At 53.5% G+C, this 18,207-nt stretch overlaps 6 protein-coding genes across 6 annotated transcripts; 3 read left to right on the top strand and 3 right to left on the bottom strand.

Moving 5' to 3' along the window:
- Nucleotides 1-1,304: 1,304 nt before the first annotated feature.
- J4E92_006924 (uncharacterized protein) lies at nt 1,305-2,617 on the top strand (the record flags this gene model as incomplete). The annotated part of the gene is made up of 2 exons (XM_051498289.1): nt 1,305-2,111; nt 2,219-2,617. The coding sequence occupies 2 exons, from the start codon at nt 1,305-1,307 to the stop codon at nt 2,615-2,617; spliced, it is 1,206 nt and encodes a 401-aa protein (XP_051351223.1).
- Nucleotides 2,618-2,820: 203 nt separating this feature from the next.
- Nucleotides 2,821-6,631, bottom strand: J4E92_006923 (uncharacterized protein; the record flags this gene model as incomplete). The annotated part of the gene is made up of 3 exons (XM_051498288.1): nt 2,821-3,033; nt 3,091-6,338; nt 6,496-6,631. The coding sequence occupies 3 exons, from the start codon at nt 6,629-6,631 to the stop codon at nt 2,821-2,823; spliced, it is 3,597 nt and encodes a 1,198-aa protein (XP_051351222.1).
- Nucleotides 6,632-7,805: 1,174 nt separating this feature from the next.
- J4E92_006922 (uncharacterized protein) lies at nt 7,806-9,018 on the bottom strand (the record flags this gene model as incomplete). The annotated part of the gene is made up of 3 exons (XM_051498287.1): nt 7,806-8,171; nt 8,226-8,751; nt 8,804-9,018. 3 exons carry the CDS (start codon nt 9,016-9,018, stop codon nt 7,806-7,808), a joined length of 1,107 nt encoding a protein of 368 aa, XP_051351221.1.
- Nucleotides 9,019-9,216: 198 nt separating this feature from the next.
- Nucleotides 9,217-11,367, top strand: J4E92_006921 (uncharacterized protein; the record flags this gene model as incomplete). Its single annotated transcript, XM_051498286.1, has 1 exon — nt 9,217-11,367. The coding sequence occupies one exon, from the start codon at nt 9,217-9,219 to the stop codon at nt 11,365-11,367; it is 2,151 nt and encodes a 716-aa protein (XP_051351220.1).
- A 1,644-nt stretch (nt 11,368-13,011) lies between these two features.
- On the top strand, nt 13,012-15,850 carry J4E92_006920 (uncharacterized protein; the record flags this gene model as incomplete). Its single annotated transcript, XM_051498285.1, has 3 exons — nt 13,012-13,260; nt 13,317-13,386; nt 13,440-15,850. The coding sequence occupies 3 exons, from the start codon at nt 13,012-13,014 to the stop codon at nt 15,848-15,850; spliced, it is 2,730 nt and encodes a 909-aa protein (XP_051351219.1).
- A 212-nt stretch (nt 15,851-16,062) lies between these two features.
- On the bottom strand, nt 16,063-17,796 carry J4E92_006919 (uncharacterized protein; the record flags this gene model as incomplete). The annotated part of the gene is made up of 1 exon (XM_051498284.1): nt 16,063-17,796. One exon carries the CDS (start codon nt 17,794-17,796, stop codon nt 16,063-16,065), a length of 1,734 nt encoding a protein of 577 aa, XP_051351218.1.
- Nucleotides 17,797-18,207: the final 411 nt, after the last annotated feature.

Genomic DNA, 18,207 nt, shown 5'->3' with positions numbered 1-18,207 from the left:
GAAGAGCTGCTCCTGCAAGAACAGAGAAATTTCAAGGATCTTTTCAAGAAGCTCGAATCGGGCTTCTCACTTTTGATGAAACGACATCCTGATGCACCTCTTTCTAGCTTGACCGTCCACCTCATGTTAAAGTTGGGAGATTATCCGTACGTGGATTCACCGGATGTGCAATCGCGCATGGAAATACTAAACTGCGAGCGTGGCTTTCTGAACCTTCTTCTATTCATCGAAATACCTGTATATGATTTGATACACGCTGGCGCGCGGGTAATAATCACGTGGGACGAGGGGAAGGAAGCCATTTGTAACGGGCAGGATGGTCCTCTCCAGAAGCCTATACCCGGACTTTTTCACCTGAGTAAGAAGGCTTGGAAGAAGGTATGTACTGAACCTTCTCTCAAGATCATTACACAAAAGACAATCGAAAAGCATCGCACTAATTTTCTGGACTAGGAGAAAGCCAGATACACACGTTGGGGTGATGAATATGTCCTATGCCCTTACGGCCAGAAGTATATACAAAAGTTATGGGACGGGGGCGGATACAGCAAATTATTTGCCAAGAACCTTCCTAGCTCCAGAGAGTCGTGGGGGTACACTTCATTTAGGAAGCTGGTAAACATCGGGCGGCGTCGGGAGTTGGATGATGACGAAAACGAGGATGGGTTTTCGTCGGGGCCGAGCACCTATGCTGGGAGTGAGTGGGATGACGATGTCGAAGAGATTGAGGAATATGAGGACGATGAGGATGATGAACCAGTTCCTAATCCATACTGCGACAGACACTACTCTAGCGACGACTCAGGTCCACAAGGAGACTACGAAGCCACTTATGACGACATGGAGCAATGGGGCTTTTAGTCATGAGAGGCCAGGAGACAGAAACACGTTACTTACTCGTCTGCTCGTAGCCCTGAAACGCGTGCCTCAATTTGTAGGATCATGTAGATGATTAACAATGTTTGCCTGCGTCTCTGGTGGAATGTTTGACGCGTCAACGCACGGACCATGAGCACGGGCCACACACCGCTCTCCTGTTAATCTTGAGATCTATCGACAAGCGCTAACGGACCTGTTCTCAAGTAGCAAAAAGCAAAAGATAGCGCAGCGATGCCTCCGAAGGGCAATCGTCTCGATGGTGCACGTCGGGGCGACGGGGCCACGAAACCACATAGGTATTCTGACCCCTGCATCGTCGTCGCCGCCTTCCGGAATATTCACGTCTGTGCAGAAAGAAACACTACAAAAAGCGGCAGACCAAAGCCCAAGTCGAGCGACAGGCTTGCCATCGCCTAGCCACCGAAATGTATGCCAAGTTGCCGCGCGAACTACGGGATATTATTTACGAATACGCCATCAAAGAGCGCATATTGCACCGCGTGCCCGACTTCCCACAACGCAAAAATGCCGAGGTGCCATCGATACAGCGCATATACAGCCAACATTACGTTGGCGTGGAAGTCGCACGCGAGGCAGCAGAGTACTACTACTCCCAACAGCACATCATCGCAAAATTCCAAACTCTAAGAGAAACCCTCACTCGAGACATCTTCCACCTGGGCGTTAAACCCTACATGCACATCCGAACACTACATGTTCGAATCAACAATGACAAGATCAGCGGCTGTCTTGTGAAAGAGGCAGGGGCAGACGCCAACGGCCGACTGATTGAGAATGTATACGTGGAAAACTGTATAGCGCAGGAGAAAGGAAACCTAAATGATCTGTACCAGAAGCTTGAAGCTGGCTTTGCTCTCTTCAAAGGAAAGAGAGAGCCTTCGTTGCTGAAGCTCCGCATCATCATCAAGATGTCTGGGTACTCCAACGCTTACTATGAGCACACCCAAGAAGGCGTTACCGCCATGCGGGATTACGAACGCAGGTTCATAAATATGTTGGAAACAATACGCAAACCGGTGTATGACATGATACACGCTGGGTGTAATGTCGAAGTCAAATTTGAAAAAGAAGTGATTAGCGCCGTGGACCGCTATTGGGGCGATGGCACAGACAGTGGCATCGGAAGTGATTCGGATGAAGATACCGATGTCTATATGCGTCTGGATCTGACACCGGCATTATTCCATCTCAGCAAAGAAGACTGGGAAAAGGTTTGTACGCTCTCCTAGACATACCCCACCACTCTCTCCTCGCCTCTTCCAAACAACCCCTCCAACAACTTTCAGCGAAAGCCACACTAACACCCACCCCCTCTCAGGAAAAAGCCACAAACGTCTACATCCACGGCCGCTACAACCCAAAATCACACTACAAATCCCACATCCTACTCCGCTACACCCGCATCAACAAGCACTACCAAATGGACTTCGCCCGCAACCTGGCCGAGTACAGAGCGAGATGGGGTTATACATCATTCGAGAAGCTGTTGCATGTTGGAAAATACATCTATGGGCCGGAAGACGGCAGTGACGGTAAGAGCGAGGACTCGGGCGGCTATTCGATGCCGTGGCATAGGAACAGCAGTGCGTATAGTGACAGTGAACGCCCGGATGGTTGGACCCATTGGTCTGAGGAGGACGAGGATTATGAGGATGGAGATGTGGGTCGTCATAGCGACGACAGTTTGGACGAATGGGCAATGGCCCAGATTGCCTAGCTGTGATGGGAGGTAAGCAGTACGAAAGATTGGGGAGGAGAAAGGACCGAGGAACATAGCGACGACACACAAAGTACACCTTGCCACCAATCGATTAAACGGACCAAATCCAAGCCCGTTGAGGGACTACCTAGGGATCAAACACGCTCAAATCTATGAAATCCAACGCTAGCCACCCATTGTTGAAAGTGCGTCCCCGCAGCTCACACTACTCCATTCGCGGCAGTCTTGCTCTCAGCGCCATTCTGCAAGACCTCATTCGCCTGCTTGATCGTAGGCACCGATTCGGACGGAACGACGAGCGACGCGCCGTTGACAACGCCGTTAGTGGAGTCTTGGTGCGGTGCTTGGAGTCCTTGGCGGACCTTCAGCACGCTGTCTACGATGACGGCGTCGATGCCTTCGTTTCGTTGGAGCTGTGTTGTTGTTAGCAAATGTTGCCTAAAGTGAAAGCCTATGAGGGAGTGACTTACGAGGACGTTCTTAGGATCGTTGTTCAGTATGCCGTACGAGACGCACACCAAACCACTTTCCTTCACCACCTTGACGAGTCGCGGGCACATGACCAAGGGCTCAGCAGCGGTAACGACTCCCAGCAGATTCCAACGGCTAGCAAAGCGGATGCCTTCTTGTAGACTGGCTGCTCGCACATCGCCCACGGGCAAAGTTCCCGCGTCGGTGAGGAACAGTACGGGAATTGAGGGCTGCTTGAAGGACAGCATCAGGCAGACGTCGGGGTTAAAAGATGAAAAGATAATGTTCCGTTGGCCCATCCTGTCGTACACCTTCTGCAGCACTGTATCGACGAACTGGTTCAGTTCAACGGCGTACTGGTCCATCTCCTCATCCTCGGTCTCGTAAAGCATAGGGTACTTGAATTCGACGTTGAACCCAACGGATTCAGGCAGCTCATCGAACATACGGTCGAGAGTCGTGAATGAGGACTGGATGGATGTGCCACGGTTGTTGCCCTTGAAGCCCTTCTTCATAAAGTCGCGGGTGTACTTCATTCGCTCCGCGAGCTCGTTCTGACGATCAGTGTGAATGTTGCGCTGTTTCGAGTTATCGACTGAGTACGATCGGGGTCTCCGGGTATTGGGCTTGTCATCTGAGCCATTCGCACCGTTCAGAACGGGCACAGTCTCTGGTGACCCAGCGCGAGACGACCGTGGCTTCTGGCCCTCACCGATGTGCAGGAATTGGTCCAGTGTAAGCGTGTGTACGGGTGCATCAATACCAGTTTCGCTAACCAAGAAGTCGTGATAGATGACGGGCACATGGTCTTTGGTTAGCTGAACGTCGAACTCCACGTACTCGGCACCCAAGTTGGCAGCGGAAATGAAGGATTGAATCGTGTTCTCGCCAAGTTGTAGCGACGTGCGTGAGGCGGTGTTCTTTCCTAGACCGCGGTGGCCGATGACCATGGTCGATGCAGCCATTTTCTTCCAGTAGGTATGCTGTTCTGTGATCGACATGCTCGGGTGATGGAAGGGCGTAATGATCAAGAAGTTGAAGTTAACTGTGCCAATTACGTCCAGTGTCGAAGCAGCCACGATTGGTACCTTCATGTCTCCCTGGAGCGAGATGCGCTTAGATCCAATACTGGTCTTGATGGTCGACAGCAATGCCACAGCTCGTCCCACTACACGCTCTTGAGAACCCGCATATGTTGGGATAATGTCGAAAAGTAGCTTGACTTTAGTGGCATCGCTGGTCATGAAGGTGATTGGCTCGGTCGCAATGTTTTCCTGGATGGGCAAGTCAATGACCGAGGGTTCTCCGTTTGCGCCAGACGCATTAACAACCACAGACAGAGCGGTATCGAGTTGCGTCGCGTGTGCATCGGCAAGAGGGATATCGTCCAATTTCACGGCGGGCACATCTTTCCTGGCGTCCATTGAACCAAGGCTGACAAGAATCATTGTCTCTTTGGTCAAGTAACGATGGCCAAAGGTCTTCACGGGCTCGGGCGCCTTTTGAACAGGCGTATTGGTGTCTCGGTTTAGATTCTTAGACCTTCGCTCGTCAAGGGAGGATTGTGTAGGCGAGCCAGCTCGAGCAATACGCGTATCCTTAGGCGCGACAAGAGGCGGCTCTGTCGCAGGAGCAAATTCCCCTAGTCTGATCGCTACCGCAATGTGACCACGAAGCGTGGCGTGCTCCTTTGCTGTCCAGCCAGAGTTGTCGCACCTCTGGAGATCAGCTCCGGCCGCAGCAAGAATCTCCACCATGGAGAGATGGTCGTCGACAGCAGCAATAAACAGTGGCGTCCAAGCGAATGTCTTCTCGGCGACATCGACCTCCGCCTTATTCACACTGGATCCTCCCAAAAGAACCTTGGCGCACTCGTCGTAACCGTAGCGTGCCGCCATGTGTAATGCGGTCTCTCCGCCCTCATCCCGGTAGTTCACGTCCACACCCGCTTCGACCAAGAGCTTGACGATGTCTACGAAGTTGGACCGGGTTGCTAGGGTCAAGGCTGCTCCCGATCTCGCGATGTTTTTACGAGATGTAAGGCGTTCTTCTGTGGTACCGCGCCAGTTTTCCGCATCGAGGAGGGCTTTCGTGGTGAGCGGATGTCCGCCCATTACGCTGAGATGCAAAGGAGCGTTACCCTCAGCATCCTGCCAGTAAGCGGAGTCGATTCCCTGAGCGACGTCGAATTGGCCCCAGTCTTGCATGTGCTTCATAACGACCTGGCAAATGACGACAAATCCATATTGCGCAGCATAATGGAGCGGGAATCTGCCATAGGAGTCGCGAGATTGGAGCGCGTTGCGTTGCTCAGCCTGGAGCTGATCGAGGAGGTAGACGAGTAACCGTACCGACTCATCGTTCTCGCTGAGTAATTGCGTTGACTCTTCTTCGGTGGTGGTGCAAGGGCGAGGTTGGCGATTGGGATCCGTCGCAGGCACAATGAAGTTGCGTGTCTCGCTAGAGCTCTGGAGAAGGGTTCCATCAGCACCAAACGTGTCGCCAGTCTTCGATCGACCGATATTGATGACAAGTCGGTGGATGCAATTGCGCTTGTTGATGTCGTCTTCCTCATCTAGTGAGATAATGTCCTTGAGTAATCTCTCGATACATGACTTTGCCCGGCATGAGATGGCGCGTTGCAAGAAATTCAGGAGTACTTGCTGGAACGAAGCACTCGAAATGCCATTGCTCGCAGCAGCTTCTGTGAGTTTCTGGTTGAGATCTTCGACCTTGTCGCCCCGAATAGCCGTATCCACAGCGTCGAGCAGGCCCGCGGGAAGGTGTAACGAGCGACCTGGAACTCTGCCCAGAGAGGCCGCCGAATGGGAGGAGCCCGTGTCATCGAACGTCTTGATGTCGCTCAACCCTGATAGCCACTCGTTGACTGCCTTCATATCCTGATTCAAAGGCAGGTTATGCGCAAAAGGCTTAGGGTTGACTTTCGACGCCAAGTAGCGCTCCTGCAGACAAACTGTCTCAATCTTCTTGTCCAGCTTCTTTGTGATCTTGATGAAGCCTCTACGATTCACCTCTCCGTACCATTGAAGCTTCCGCATCGAACCGCGCAGCTCGAGCAGCGCACCCATGAGATCCTGCGCTTCATCCTTGTCGATGCCGTCGGGCAATTGTGCGACTCGTCCGTAGCGGCCATGTAGAAGCCTCAATCGTCGTGCGTTTTCGGCGTATTTGCGGTTGTAGAAGTTGTCAACGTCTTCGAGGTTGCGATCAAGCGAGAAGAAGAACTCTGGGGTGAATATTAGCCACGTGTTCTGCGACTTGAAGCTCAATGGTCGCGGTAAACATGACGCGCTCGTGACGACTCCAAGACATCCACAATAGCTTGGTGAAGCATAGCCATGGAGTATTTGGTATGAGTCTTGGCAGAGTTGAAGTCTACTCACCAGCAAGATCTGGAGCCGAGCCATCTTTCGAAGCTTCAGCAGCGTTCTTGATGAGCTTCTTGAGGCCCTTGTAGTTGATATAAGACGCCGCCCATTCCGGGACCTGGTTCCTCGGTAGGTTGTGTCCGAACTTCATCCTGAGGGTGAAGCAACAATCGGTGGACAACTGGATCCGGGAGAGCTTGATATTGAGCTTGAGGGTAGCTCTAAATCGTATGTAGAACTAGCTCTAGGCAGCGGGGGCGGAAAAAGGAACGAGATATAGGCAGTGGTAGGTATTGAATGATCGACAGGGCAAGAGCCAGAGTGCCAATTCCATGCGACCTGCGCAATCAACGCGTTAATGTTGAATCTTTAGGGTGTGCTCGAGGCGTCCATTCTCATTGGAGGAGACGGAGCTCGACAAAAGCGCGCCTGCAACATGGTTAAACGGACTGTCAAAAGTAGGGAAAGCCGTAGCTCGAGGCAGGGGAAGTACACTGGAGCGGCGGAATCGCTGGTCAGTGTTATCGGTGCGGAGCTGGACGGGTGAGTGAAAGACGTTGAGATGAAAAGAGACGTGGTTGGTGCGTCGCAGTGATCCCCAATGACGTATGGCGACGGAGCGCTTTGTTCAGTCACTCCCGCCAGCGCGCGCAGAATCTCGTCTGCCTTTATACTCGCCGTCGCTGCAAAGCTTTGAATGTCTCGGTTCAACGGTGGATCCCTGCCCCAATTATCACATCCTAATGCGTCACGCTTCAGCGCCTCTCGCATCGGCGGGTCACGGCGGTGTACCATGTATGTTTGTCAGCTTGGCTCGCGACGGACATTGCACGCGAAAAAGCTTCTTCTTGGCACTGCATAGAGCAACTTGTGCGAGTGTAAAGCGCGACACAACTAGGCATGGTGCTGGCAGCGATCGTGAAGACTCTGGCGCGGGTGCACCGCGGGGCCAACACGGGTAAGCATACACGCGACTACCTTCCGTGGCGGGACGCATGTCATTAGCAGTGCATGGGAGTGCATATGGGGGCACGGTAGCTGATCCGGGTCACACCGCATCGAAGACTGATTAATGTGGATGGTGGGGTTGCATTGATACTGGCTATGTGCTCTCCGCGCCATTATACCTCAGTGACTACACGGCACGTTTAAGCGTTGTGCTGCAGCTCGCTCCGCTCTGGGGAACCTGGCTTCTCCAGATCCCGCCCGAGCCATTAGACCCCTCCCGCTAGCCCACCCATCGAGCGCAAGGGCTTCCAAGATAAGGACTAGGCGAATAGCAGGTCTAGGCTGACCTGGAGATTATTCCTGGACCATCAGGTGGTTCACGAAAAAAAGAAGGCGTTGCCCTCGTTGTCCTTCCGCTGCACCTTGGATAGGTCCTTATCTGGAGCGTACTCTGTCCATGCGCTTGCCGGGAATATGTGTTTGTTGCGTTCATACCACCGCCTGTCAACGACCTTGGTTATCGCTGGGTCGTCGCCGTAACCCTCGAGTTCTTCGTCTGGTATGCTGGACTCTTTGCTCTTCTTCTTAAGGGGTTGAGCAAGAGGGTCGTATGTAGCAGGATCTGCGTCCGCGTCTTCGTCGGTCGCGCTCGGGGTGGCTTTGGTGGGTTGCGCCGAGTAGTCAAAGATGGGGCCGTCGAAACCGGTGACCCTGTTAAACAGGAAGTGATAGATCTCGTAGTGCTGACACGGGGTTAGTTGATAGGTCGATACGTGGTGTTCAGGTCTGATACTCACGTGTGGCAGGATAACTTCACCTCTCACGAGCATCAAGTCGTCCACGCTGACCCTAGCCCAATCTCTTCGACTCTTGTCACCGCCTACGCCTAGCTCTGCGCCGACCTTCCTAGCTTTGTCTAGAAACAGCCATATTTGCTCGCCCTTCTTGATCCTGCATCGTCCACCTGGCACGTTGGTGCCATCGTAGAAGACGAATGGTATCACCACTTCCGTGGCCTTGACTGCGTCGCGCATGACGATGAAGTCTTGCCGTGCCAATTCTGCCTGTTGCGCTTCACGTTGGAGAGCCGTTTTGGTCATAACGCGGGGCTTGAGGCCGATGTTCGAGTTTGCGCCCAGCTTCTTCTTGAACACTTTGGGTTCTGCTTCCGGGGCAGAAGCGTCTGCGGGTGTGCTTTCGCGCGGGGTCGGCGTCTTGGAAACATTGGATTCGGTGTCTTCGTCTTCGTCTATGCCGAATGACAGCTTGCCTTTCCCGCCTACTTTGCGCTTCTTCTTGAAGACGGGTTTTGGTGTCGATGCCCTGTACTTTGCAAATTAGCGGGTACTTCCCAATTGGAAACGACCGTCCTTACCCGTCTGTTGGTGTGTTTTCGCCCGAACTGATTGCAGTGTCACCTCGCTCCTTCCTGTCCAACGCGTCGGCGCGTCGCTTGCGGTAGTCGTCGAGGTTGACCAGGCCGACAGTTTGCGCCTTTAGCAAGTCTTCTGCTGTCGCGGCCTGCGATGTGAAGCGGGGGTTACCAGACGCATCTGCGCGATCGCTTGAACTGGACGCGAACCTGTCCATGTTGGCGGAACGATATGTGGTGGGGGATGCGACTGCCAGAAAGTTGATGGTGCCTGCCGAATATCAGAAACGCGCTAGCAGCTCGTCTCGTGATTACGCGATTTGGCGCGGTCACCCGGAAAGATCCCCACCCCACTCCCCGGTAGTCTCGCCTCTGCGACCCAAGCATCTACCTGAAGACACACGGCGGGAACAACGATGTCGCGCATTGTACAGGATTCTGATGAGGAGTCGGACGGCGATCTCGAGGGCGACCTCCCGCCGCCCAAACAAGCAGACGCGTCCGGACAGCCACTCAGCAACGACACCCACGGCACGGGATCCACCGGTAGGGCTGAGTTCACGGCATCATGTCATCAGACCGAGCTGACGTGCAGCCCAGAATCTCTGAAGCGAGCTATTGAAAAGGCGCACCGGAACCATCTCCAGTCACAGCCGAGCCAGGAAGAGCCTCAGTCATCGGTGTCATTGCCTGAACATCCAAACAAGAAGAGAAAGACCATAGCTGATCCAAGTCCGCTCAAATCATTCAATGATGTGTCTGCTAAGAAAGGGCCCGTCACGTATGGGAAGGCTCCGAAATCCATCTTCGGTAGTTCTCCATCGTTCAACGCTCCACTTGTGGGCCGAGCAGACGCGGCCCTCGAATCAACGCAAGAAGTACCATGGCTCCCAGAAGGAACTATGCGCGACAACTACGCCCTCCACGAACCGGCCATGTTCCCTGAGCCTTCTAGTACCGTTCCCAACGCTACTATGACCCAGCAACATATGCTCGATGTTGTCAATGCACCACTCACGATAGGACAAGAGATCGACAGTGAACAACCTCGTTACATACCTCCACCTGAGCCCTCAATACCCTGGTCAGATCTTATGAAGTTCACACCGGCAGACGCGACGGAACAGACTGAATCATCTGATCGTGACCCACCTTCAAATGATCCTCCGTCAGCCACGCCAGTCCGGACGTCACAGGGAGGCTATGAGTACAGCGCATCTCAACGCAGCAGGCGCGGATCTGGTGGTCCTTTGAAAGGCAGCCCTTTGAGAAATGAACTTTCCCGTAATGGAGCCGGTGACGCCGACCGAAAGGCGACACCAGTTGAAGCCAGCTCTGTCGATATTTGGGATATACCATCAACTGCACCACAGAAGACTCCGCGCGGTGAACACAAGGTAGTCAAGACGACACCTCGTCGTTCAAAATCCGCACAAGTGCCTGTCGCCAGCTCCGACGACGATCTTGCGAATATTGGCCTGCCAAAGGAGCAATACAAGCCACGGCCCAGCCGCTCGAGATCGCTCAGGGTTGAAGAGGAGCAGCCCATCGACTATTCTGTCCGTCCCGAGAAGGCCAAAAAGGTCAGTAAAAGGCGACAAACGACGGCTACAGCCGATACCAGCAACCCTACAACACCAGAAAAGGTTCGGCAGATTTGTGACATGGGATTTACACCTTCAACGACTTCTGGCGCCCTCAAGAAAAACAACGGTGACGTCATACAGACCATCGACTGGCTAGTCACTAACAATGTTGGCCACGACGAGCTTGCACCACCAAGTCCACCCAAAACCAAGCCGGTCATGAACAAGAGCGACGAAACTCCGGCGATGGACTCTGAGGCTATTCAAGATATTATGCGCAGTCTAGACCAGTATCAGAGGGATGATACGCAGGCCGTTGCGCAGGACGTGGTTCATGTTGCGGTGGCGAATGATGCCATACTACCAGAGCCTATCGACCTCACAGAAACTCCAACTTCCGATTTGCGCTCGCCTACGAAAGTTCAGGTAGTGATACCTAAGAAGTCACCACTTGCGGTTTCGAAGCAGCCCCCAAGCTCTACCACTGCCTCGAATAAGAAGGCAAAGCGCAAAAAGCCCACATCAAATCCAGCCGAGAGTGAACCTGCTGAGACGGACTCTACCGTGCCTGAGATCGCGCCTGCGAAGAAGAAGGCACGCGGTCGGCCCAAGAAGGTCGCGCCTGTTGCTTCGCCTAAAGAACCTGACCCAGAACCGTTAGAACAAGCTGTGGAAGTAGAGCATCAACAAGAAGTTGTACAAACGACCGAGCCCGGGTCCAATCCAGAAGAGATAGAGCAAGACTCTAAACTCACACGCAATGATACCGATGACGGGAAATCGCCAGACGCTACGGATACCACGACTGCCAGCCATTCAAAACCACCAGCGAAACCCTCTCCAGCTGCGGCGTCAGAGACTCCAGAACGAAAAATAAAACCTACAACTGCATCGCCAGCGAACACTGGCAAGGTGCCATACCGTGTCGGGCTGAGCAAACGAGCGAGGATCGCTCCTCTCTTGCGCATTGTGAAGAAATGATTAAACAAAGCATACTCGTGCTTCTGCGTCGGCATCGCGAACCATGATACCATACCTCTTATCCAGACATGTACTTGAACTTAATGATACCCACTTTTACTCGGCATTGCCGTCAATTTCCACCTCTTCGTAACATCGTATACAAGGACCAGCTGAAGTTTTTCTAGTGGCGCTCCTGCCTTAGCCGGCCACAACTGAGCGACTAACAAACGCAGCTATCCAAAGTCACTACCGTGGAGCTAAAGCGAACAGCGCAGCCGCTTAGCCGCTTGCTCGCAGCAGCAGATCTGTATCAAACAGTTGGCTGCTCTACACTGTACTTACTGGTCACGTTGCCTTAGCGAGCTCTCCAAACATTCTACATCGCATTGCACATGCGATTTGTTTGCCGGTGGTTCGTTGCCGCGCGCGGCATTATCGATTATCGAGAGCGGACGCCAGCGCTCGCTTCGAGCTTGGCAGTGGAAATGAAGGCCCTCAGGGGCCTCCAAGCATCGAATCGCGACCAGCGGACGACCACCGGGGCGTTCCCAATCCTGCTCTCCTGAGCTTGGCATTCAGGCGTTCGTCTTAGGGCTGGACGAAATGCGATTCGAAGTCTCATCGTACGAACGGCGTGCATGACGATGTACCGTTACTGGTGCGCTGTCGCTTATTCCCAATACCACGGCACGAGGTATCGCAACGGCCGTTCGTTGACAACACTGACATCGCTGACAGCACGAAACACGAGTAAAGTGCTTTCAGACTGACATTGGCAGATATCGGATCGAAATTGCGAGTTATCCTACGGTCACCGATCATACCAGCAGCGAAGGCTTCCATAGAGCCCTTCAATCTCAGAGCTCTCTGATGGGCGCCGCGTACCGAGAGAGCCGAAAGCAAACGGCCTCTGATTCCTACGCGAGACGCCATTGAACGCCACATCAAGCCAACACGTGAAAAGCACGATGTTTTTGTGATGCCAAGTACTCCTCTAGCCTATTGTTGAGTTGGGCCCCGCCGGCGATCATCCCACTTCAGTATATCCGCGACGGGAGCCGGTCACAACCAGCATCGCGGCTCATATATTTAGACCCCAGCGGTTTAAGGTCTTGGCCTTGTCAGGAACAGGACGATTCGGGCTCTGTTATCCCTCTTCGAGATTGACATGTCCCTAGGAATTGGAAGCTGTTAAGCCTCCAGATCTGCTCGGCTACCAAGACATACCATCACACTGGGGACGCGAGATCATGTTGTAGCATTTCGTGGTGGCTTATACTAGGCGCCTTCGCAGTTGTCTCAGTACCATGCCGTCTCCACATCCTCTTCGTATCCCACGAAGGTTTCCCAGGGCCGCGCTCTTGGCTGCTGATAATAGTGTGCTGACTTCTTCCAGTTAGTGGGCTCCACTCCTCGCAGCTACGCCGCCACGAGTCGCCCTTGGAGGTGCGTCTATGGCATTGTGTGATATAAGTACATCGGGCTTCTTCTCCCTACGCTCTTCACTCGTCTTGCTCGTCTTTGCACGCATAGCGACCGTCACTCGTTTTTTCATATCGACTAATTTTAATTGACTTTACTGTCAACCACACTCGCTTCCGCTCTTACAACCAAAGTCGATTACAACTATTATACTAGTGCTGTAAACATTAATTCGCCAAGATGCGTTTCTCTCAAGTCGCTGCTGCCTCTTTGGTAGCACCGCTCGTCGCCGCTCATGGCACGGAGGGTATGCCAAGGATCGTCGGTTTGCCCAGGCAATTGAGGGCCAGCAACCCTCTTGCTGGTTACTCAGGCGGTCATGCTGCTGAGGCAGGACCCGTCATTCGTCCCCGACAGTCCACTGACGGACGTTGCGGACCGGATGGCGGCAACCAAAAGTGTGCGGACAGCGAGTGCTGCTCAAGCGCCGTACGTATATGGGATGAGACACTTCGTGTATTGAGCGTGTACTTACAGTAGAACAGGGATACTGCGGTACTACCCAGGAACACTGCCAAGCGCCCGACTGCTTGTTCAATTTCGGTCCTGCATGCGGTATGATGAATTCTACACTCTGCACGATGAACATGTTACTGATAGTATGACAGATGCCAACAAGACTCCTGCTGGAGCAAGCACCCGTAACGACCCCCGCCCCCAGCTTGGAAGCATCCCCTACGGCGGTGAAGGCATCTACGTCTGCAACAACCCTGGAACCGTGGCAATCACATACGACGATGGTCCATACATCTACACCGAGGGCGTTATGAAGCTGTTCGAGGCACGAGGAGCTCACGCCACCTTCTTCATCACCGGTAACAACATCGGCAAGGGCGCCATTGATGAGAACTGGGCGGGTGTCATCAAGAAGATGTACGACAACGGCCACCAGGTCGCCTCTCACACATGGTCCCACCAGGACCTCAGTGCTATCACCAAGGAGGAGGCTTACGACCAAATGGTCAAGAACGAGATGGCTATTCGCAACATCATCGGCAAATATCCCACCTACATGCGCCCTCCGTATTCTTCTTGCACTGGAAGCTGCCAGGAAGTCATGGCCGATCTCGGTTACGTCGTATCTTACTTCGACCTCGATACCGATGACTACAACCAATTGACCCCCGAGAAGATTCAGGTCGCCAAGGACAACTTCAAGAAGGGCATTGATACCCGTAACGAAGGATACTTCGACGGCGACAGGCTTGCTATTGGCCACGACATCCACCAGTTGACCGCCGAGAACCTCACCGTATACATGCTCGACTACCTCTACGCTCAAGGTCTCAGGGCCGTCACCATGGGTGAGTGCATGCAGGACCCCGAGGAGAACTGGTACCGCGACTCTACTCCCGCTCCTCCTAGCACCTCATCTACCCGTACTTCTTCCTCCGCTGTCCCCACTCCTACCGGCCCCACCTCCAAGGACGGTATGTGCGGTGCTGCTGGTGGCTCTCAATCCTGCGTTGGCTGGGTTGGCGTCGACGGTCTCCTCGGCGAGTGCTGCTCTCAATACGGCTACTGTGGCAACACCGCCGACCACTGCCAGACTGGCTGCCAAGCTGGTTTCGGAAAGTGCGGTGCCCAGCCCAGTGCTTCTCCCTCTGCCTCTGCTACCGTCTCTGCTAGCGTCACTGGCCCTGTCCCTACCCCTACCGGCTCCAGCACTACCGACGGATCTTGCGGTGCGGCAAACGGTGGCATGACTTGCATTGGTTTCAACGGTCCCGCTGGTCTGAGCGAGTGCTGCTCCCAGTACGGATACTGTGGAAACACTGATATCTACTGCGACGCCGGATGCCAGGCTGGCTTCGGAAAGTGCGGTATTCAGGCCGTTAGCAGCGCCGCTTCTTCCGTTGCTGCCAGCACCAGCCCTGCCCCCTCTTCCTCTGCCGATGTCAGCGCCAGCAAGGACGCTGTCTCTTCCACTGCTTCCAGCACCACCGTCGATGCTAGCTCGAGCGTCAGCCAGGTCTCCTCCGCAGCCTCTGCTACTCCCACCACCTCCGGTGAGAAATCTCGCGATGGCTCATGCGGTGGAACCAAGGGATACACCTGCGTCGGTTTCAGCACTCTCGAGGGCGTAAAGTCTGAGTGCTGCTCTGCTTGGGGATACTGCGGTACCTCTGAGGACCACTGCGGTGCTGGTTGCAACCCCGTCTACGGCAACTGCCCTTCGACCTCTTCTTCGCCTGCTTCTTCTTCCATTGCTGTTTCCAGCGCCAGCGAGAAGTTTGACTCTGCTTCCTCCTCCGCGGCTATTCCTACGTCTGAGACGGTTTCTTCCGTTGTCGCTTCAGTCTCTGCTTCGGCTTCTGCGTCCGTCTCTGAGTCCGTTTCCGCTTCGGCTTCTGCCTCGGTCTCTGAGCACGTTTCCACATCGGCTTCTGCCTCGGTCTCTGAGTACGTCTCTGCATCCGTTTCTGCCTCAGAGTACATTTCCGCATCGGCTTCAACCCCTGTATCTGAGAAGCCCGAGGAGCACGACTCCACCTCCGTCGCTGCCTCTGCTTCCTCCACTTCCGTTGCTGAGTCTGCTTCCGCCTCCAAGGACAGCTACCCCACCAGCTCCGCCATCTCAGAAGTTTCCTCCGTTTACCCCAGCTCCACCCCCGGAAACTCCGAGGCCGTCCCATCAAGCAGCCCGGCCGCTTCTTCCGCCTCTTCCTCCTCCCCCGCCTCCAGCTCCGCCACCCTCCCCAGCAGCGCAGCTTCCACCCCCTACGCCACCTCCACCATGACACCCACCCCCATCCTCCCCTCCTCCTCCTTCTCCACCGCCATCGTTCGCCCCAGCTCGACTTCCTGCTCCACCACCGCCACACCCACACCCACCAAGCTGCCCGTCTCCTCCAACGGAAAGTGCGGTGAGCACAATGGTGGCCAGACGTGCGCGGGCTACAAGACGCTGTTTGGTGTTGAGATGGGTTGCTGCTGCAAGCAGAGTGGGAGGTGCTCGATTGATCCTTGGGCGTGTGGGCTTGGGTGCGATAAGGGGTATGGAAAGTGTTGGTTTTAGGTTATGAGTAGGGGATTGGGATGCATGGTTGAGGTTTTTTCTTTCTGTTCTGGATATATCCTGTTGTGATGATGCGTGGTTTGTTGTAGTATGATATGTATAACATGTAAAGAAAGAATGCATGATGATGAAGATGAACTTGGAGCTGTGAGGAGTTTATTCTATGTGACGGTCTTTTGATGACGAATTTCTCGTTTCCTAGCCGCGCCAGACTATGAACGTCCTTGATCTCCATCACTGCTCTTTTCTGCTACCTTACCTTCAACCCTGTTGTCGCTCAGTTCCTTGTCATCGCCCTGCTTTCCGACATCGCCCTTCCTGTCGTCATCGCTCTTCTTGTCGTCATCGTCCTTCTTCTCTCCACCCTGGCCTGCAATCTTCCCGCTCTCGTCAACATCGCTATCTCCCTGGTTACTGCTATCGCCCCCATAGTCTTGCCATTCATCATCATCATCATCGTGATAGCTGATATATGACTTCGAAAGATGGCTCTTATACTGCTTCGCCCCCCATGCAGCGAGAACTCGGTAACTCCAGCACCTTTTCTCAGCGTCGACCCATATGGGCCATGGCCGCTGATATCCTGGAGCAAAGAGAATCTTCTCTGGGCACATGCCCTCCTGTCGCCAGATACGCAATTTTATGCCTGATGCAGTCATATCCGCCACAGTGTCGCGGAAGAACTTTCTCCTGCTCTTGCGTAACTCGTGAGCGCCTTCATCGGCGACACGACGCCAATAAGTATACCAGTCCTCCAAGTTAAGCGACAGCTCAAGACTCCGAAGGTTCAATGTACGTGCTAGCTGAAGAGCCAAGTCGATTCGTTCATCATGTGCGGTCAAACACAAGACGTGTAGAGCTTCAAGACTGTCGGGTAGGTACTCAGCAGGGCGGGTAAGAGCCAACACCTCTGCATCTGGATCGTAGATATGATCATGAGTTGCCAGTAGTTGGGCGTCTATCTTCAGTTCTCGCAGTTTGGAAAGACCCTTGAAGCTGCCGAAAGTTCTCGTGGAAGTATTTTCTTTCTCCCAGTCGTGCTGAAACCAGTGTAGAACCTCTAGGTTGGGTAGATGACCTTCAATAACTTGGATAATGCGTCGGAGATCGTAGTCCTTGGGCCATGAACTCTCGTAGCCAACAAACACTTTGCTGATCTTCAGCTCTTTGACATTACTGAGTTCTGGTAAAGAAAGCAGCTGTTCGAAGGCGGCTGGACTAACATCAACTTTGCTCATCTCCAAGACCCGTAGGGTCGAACTAGTGCTCCGGTATGGCAAGTGGATAGGTAGGCTGCCGTGCCTGACTGACCATAGTTCGGGTTCTATACTCAAAGATTCCATCCACGGGAAGACAGGTACTGTGCCGTATAGCCTTCCGCGTGCATTGAGATTCTTCAAGTTGCAGAATGGACGGGTTGTCGAGTTGTTGTCGCTCAGTCCCCATTCGTGATTTAGAACTCTTGTTGTAATTGACCACGGTTCGAGTTCTAAGTGCTCTAAGTTCGTCGCTAGACAAATGATCACAGCTTGCGCGCCATCGTACAAGCCTGAACCAGCGTAGACGCTACCGAACCAGCGCAGCATAAACTCATTGTCCATTTCCTTGCTAAGGTTTTCGATCGTGTCTCTCACAGTGGTGATGTTGTTCCAGAAGCGTTTGTAATAGGCATCATTGGCAAGGCTGTCCACGCGATGGTCAGGTTCGTACGTGATCGTGAGGCTTCTGATCAATTTTGCTAGCTTTGGTCGGCCGACGACGGTGAGGAAAAGGCGTCCAATCCGAGAATAATGATCTCGATCGAAGACGAGCTCCTTGTAGAGGACCTTCTCCGCTATGTCGCGGTAACGCCTGGACATTCCCAACATCTCAAGGAGCTTCTTCCTTGGCAATCGCTCATAGATGTTGTGGTGCAGCTCTGGTGGTAAATCGTTATACAACCTCATATTGTATTGCATCGTGAAGTGACGATTGATGTAGATATGTGTGAAGACAAGAAAGAGCGGGCGGCGTAGGCTCATGCTTTAAGTGAGGGAAGACATGTTTGTGGGTCGTGTAGCAAAGAGAAAGAGCTATTTGGCCTCATCACATGATCAAGTTCAGGTGATCAAGCGCGATTGCTCACTGAGAGCTTGTTCAATGGACAATCGACAACATGGTAGTCTTGCGCGGCATTGAGTATGCTCGTGAACATTGCGTGACGTCCGGTCTCTTCGATCGGATAGTGAAGATAGCAGGGACACGTTCTATCGGCTGTAGGATCTAATGCTCGAGGCGCCGTACCATCTATGTTAACATCGAGTGGGGTGAAAACCACGAGAATGAGCTCTAGGGATTGCTGTAACAGCTTTTGTCAG

Source organism: Alternaria infectoria (genome assembly GCF_024043175.1).
Source record: "Alternaria infectoria strain BMP 0036 chromosome Unknown scaffold_11, whole genome shotgun sequence".
Taxonomy (NCBI): Eukaryota; Fungi; Ascomycota; class Dothideomycetes; order Pleosporales; family Pleosporaceae; genus Alternaria; species Alternaria infectoria.
Note: the sequence above shows the minus strand (reverse complement) of the source record. Positions and strands in the feature narration are given on the sequence as shown.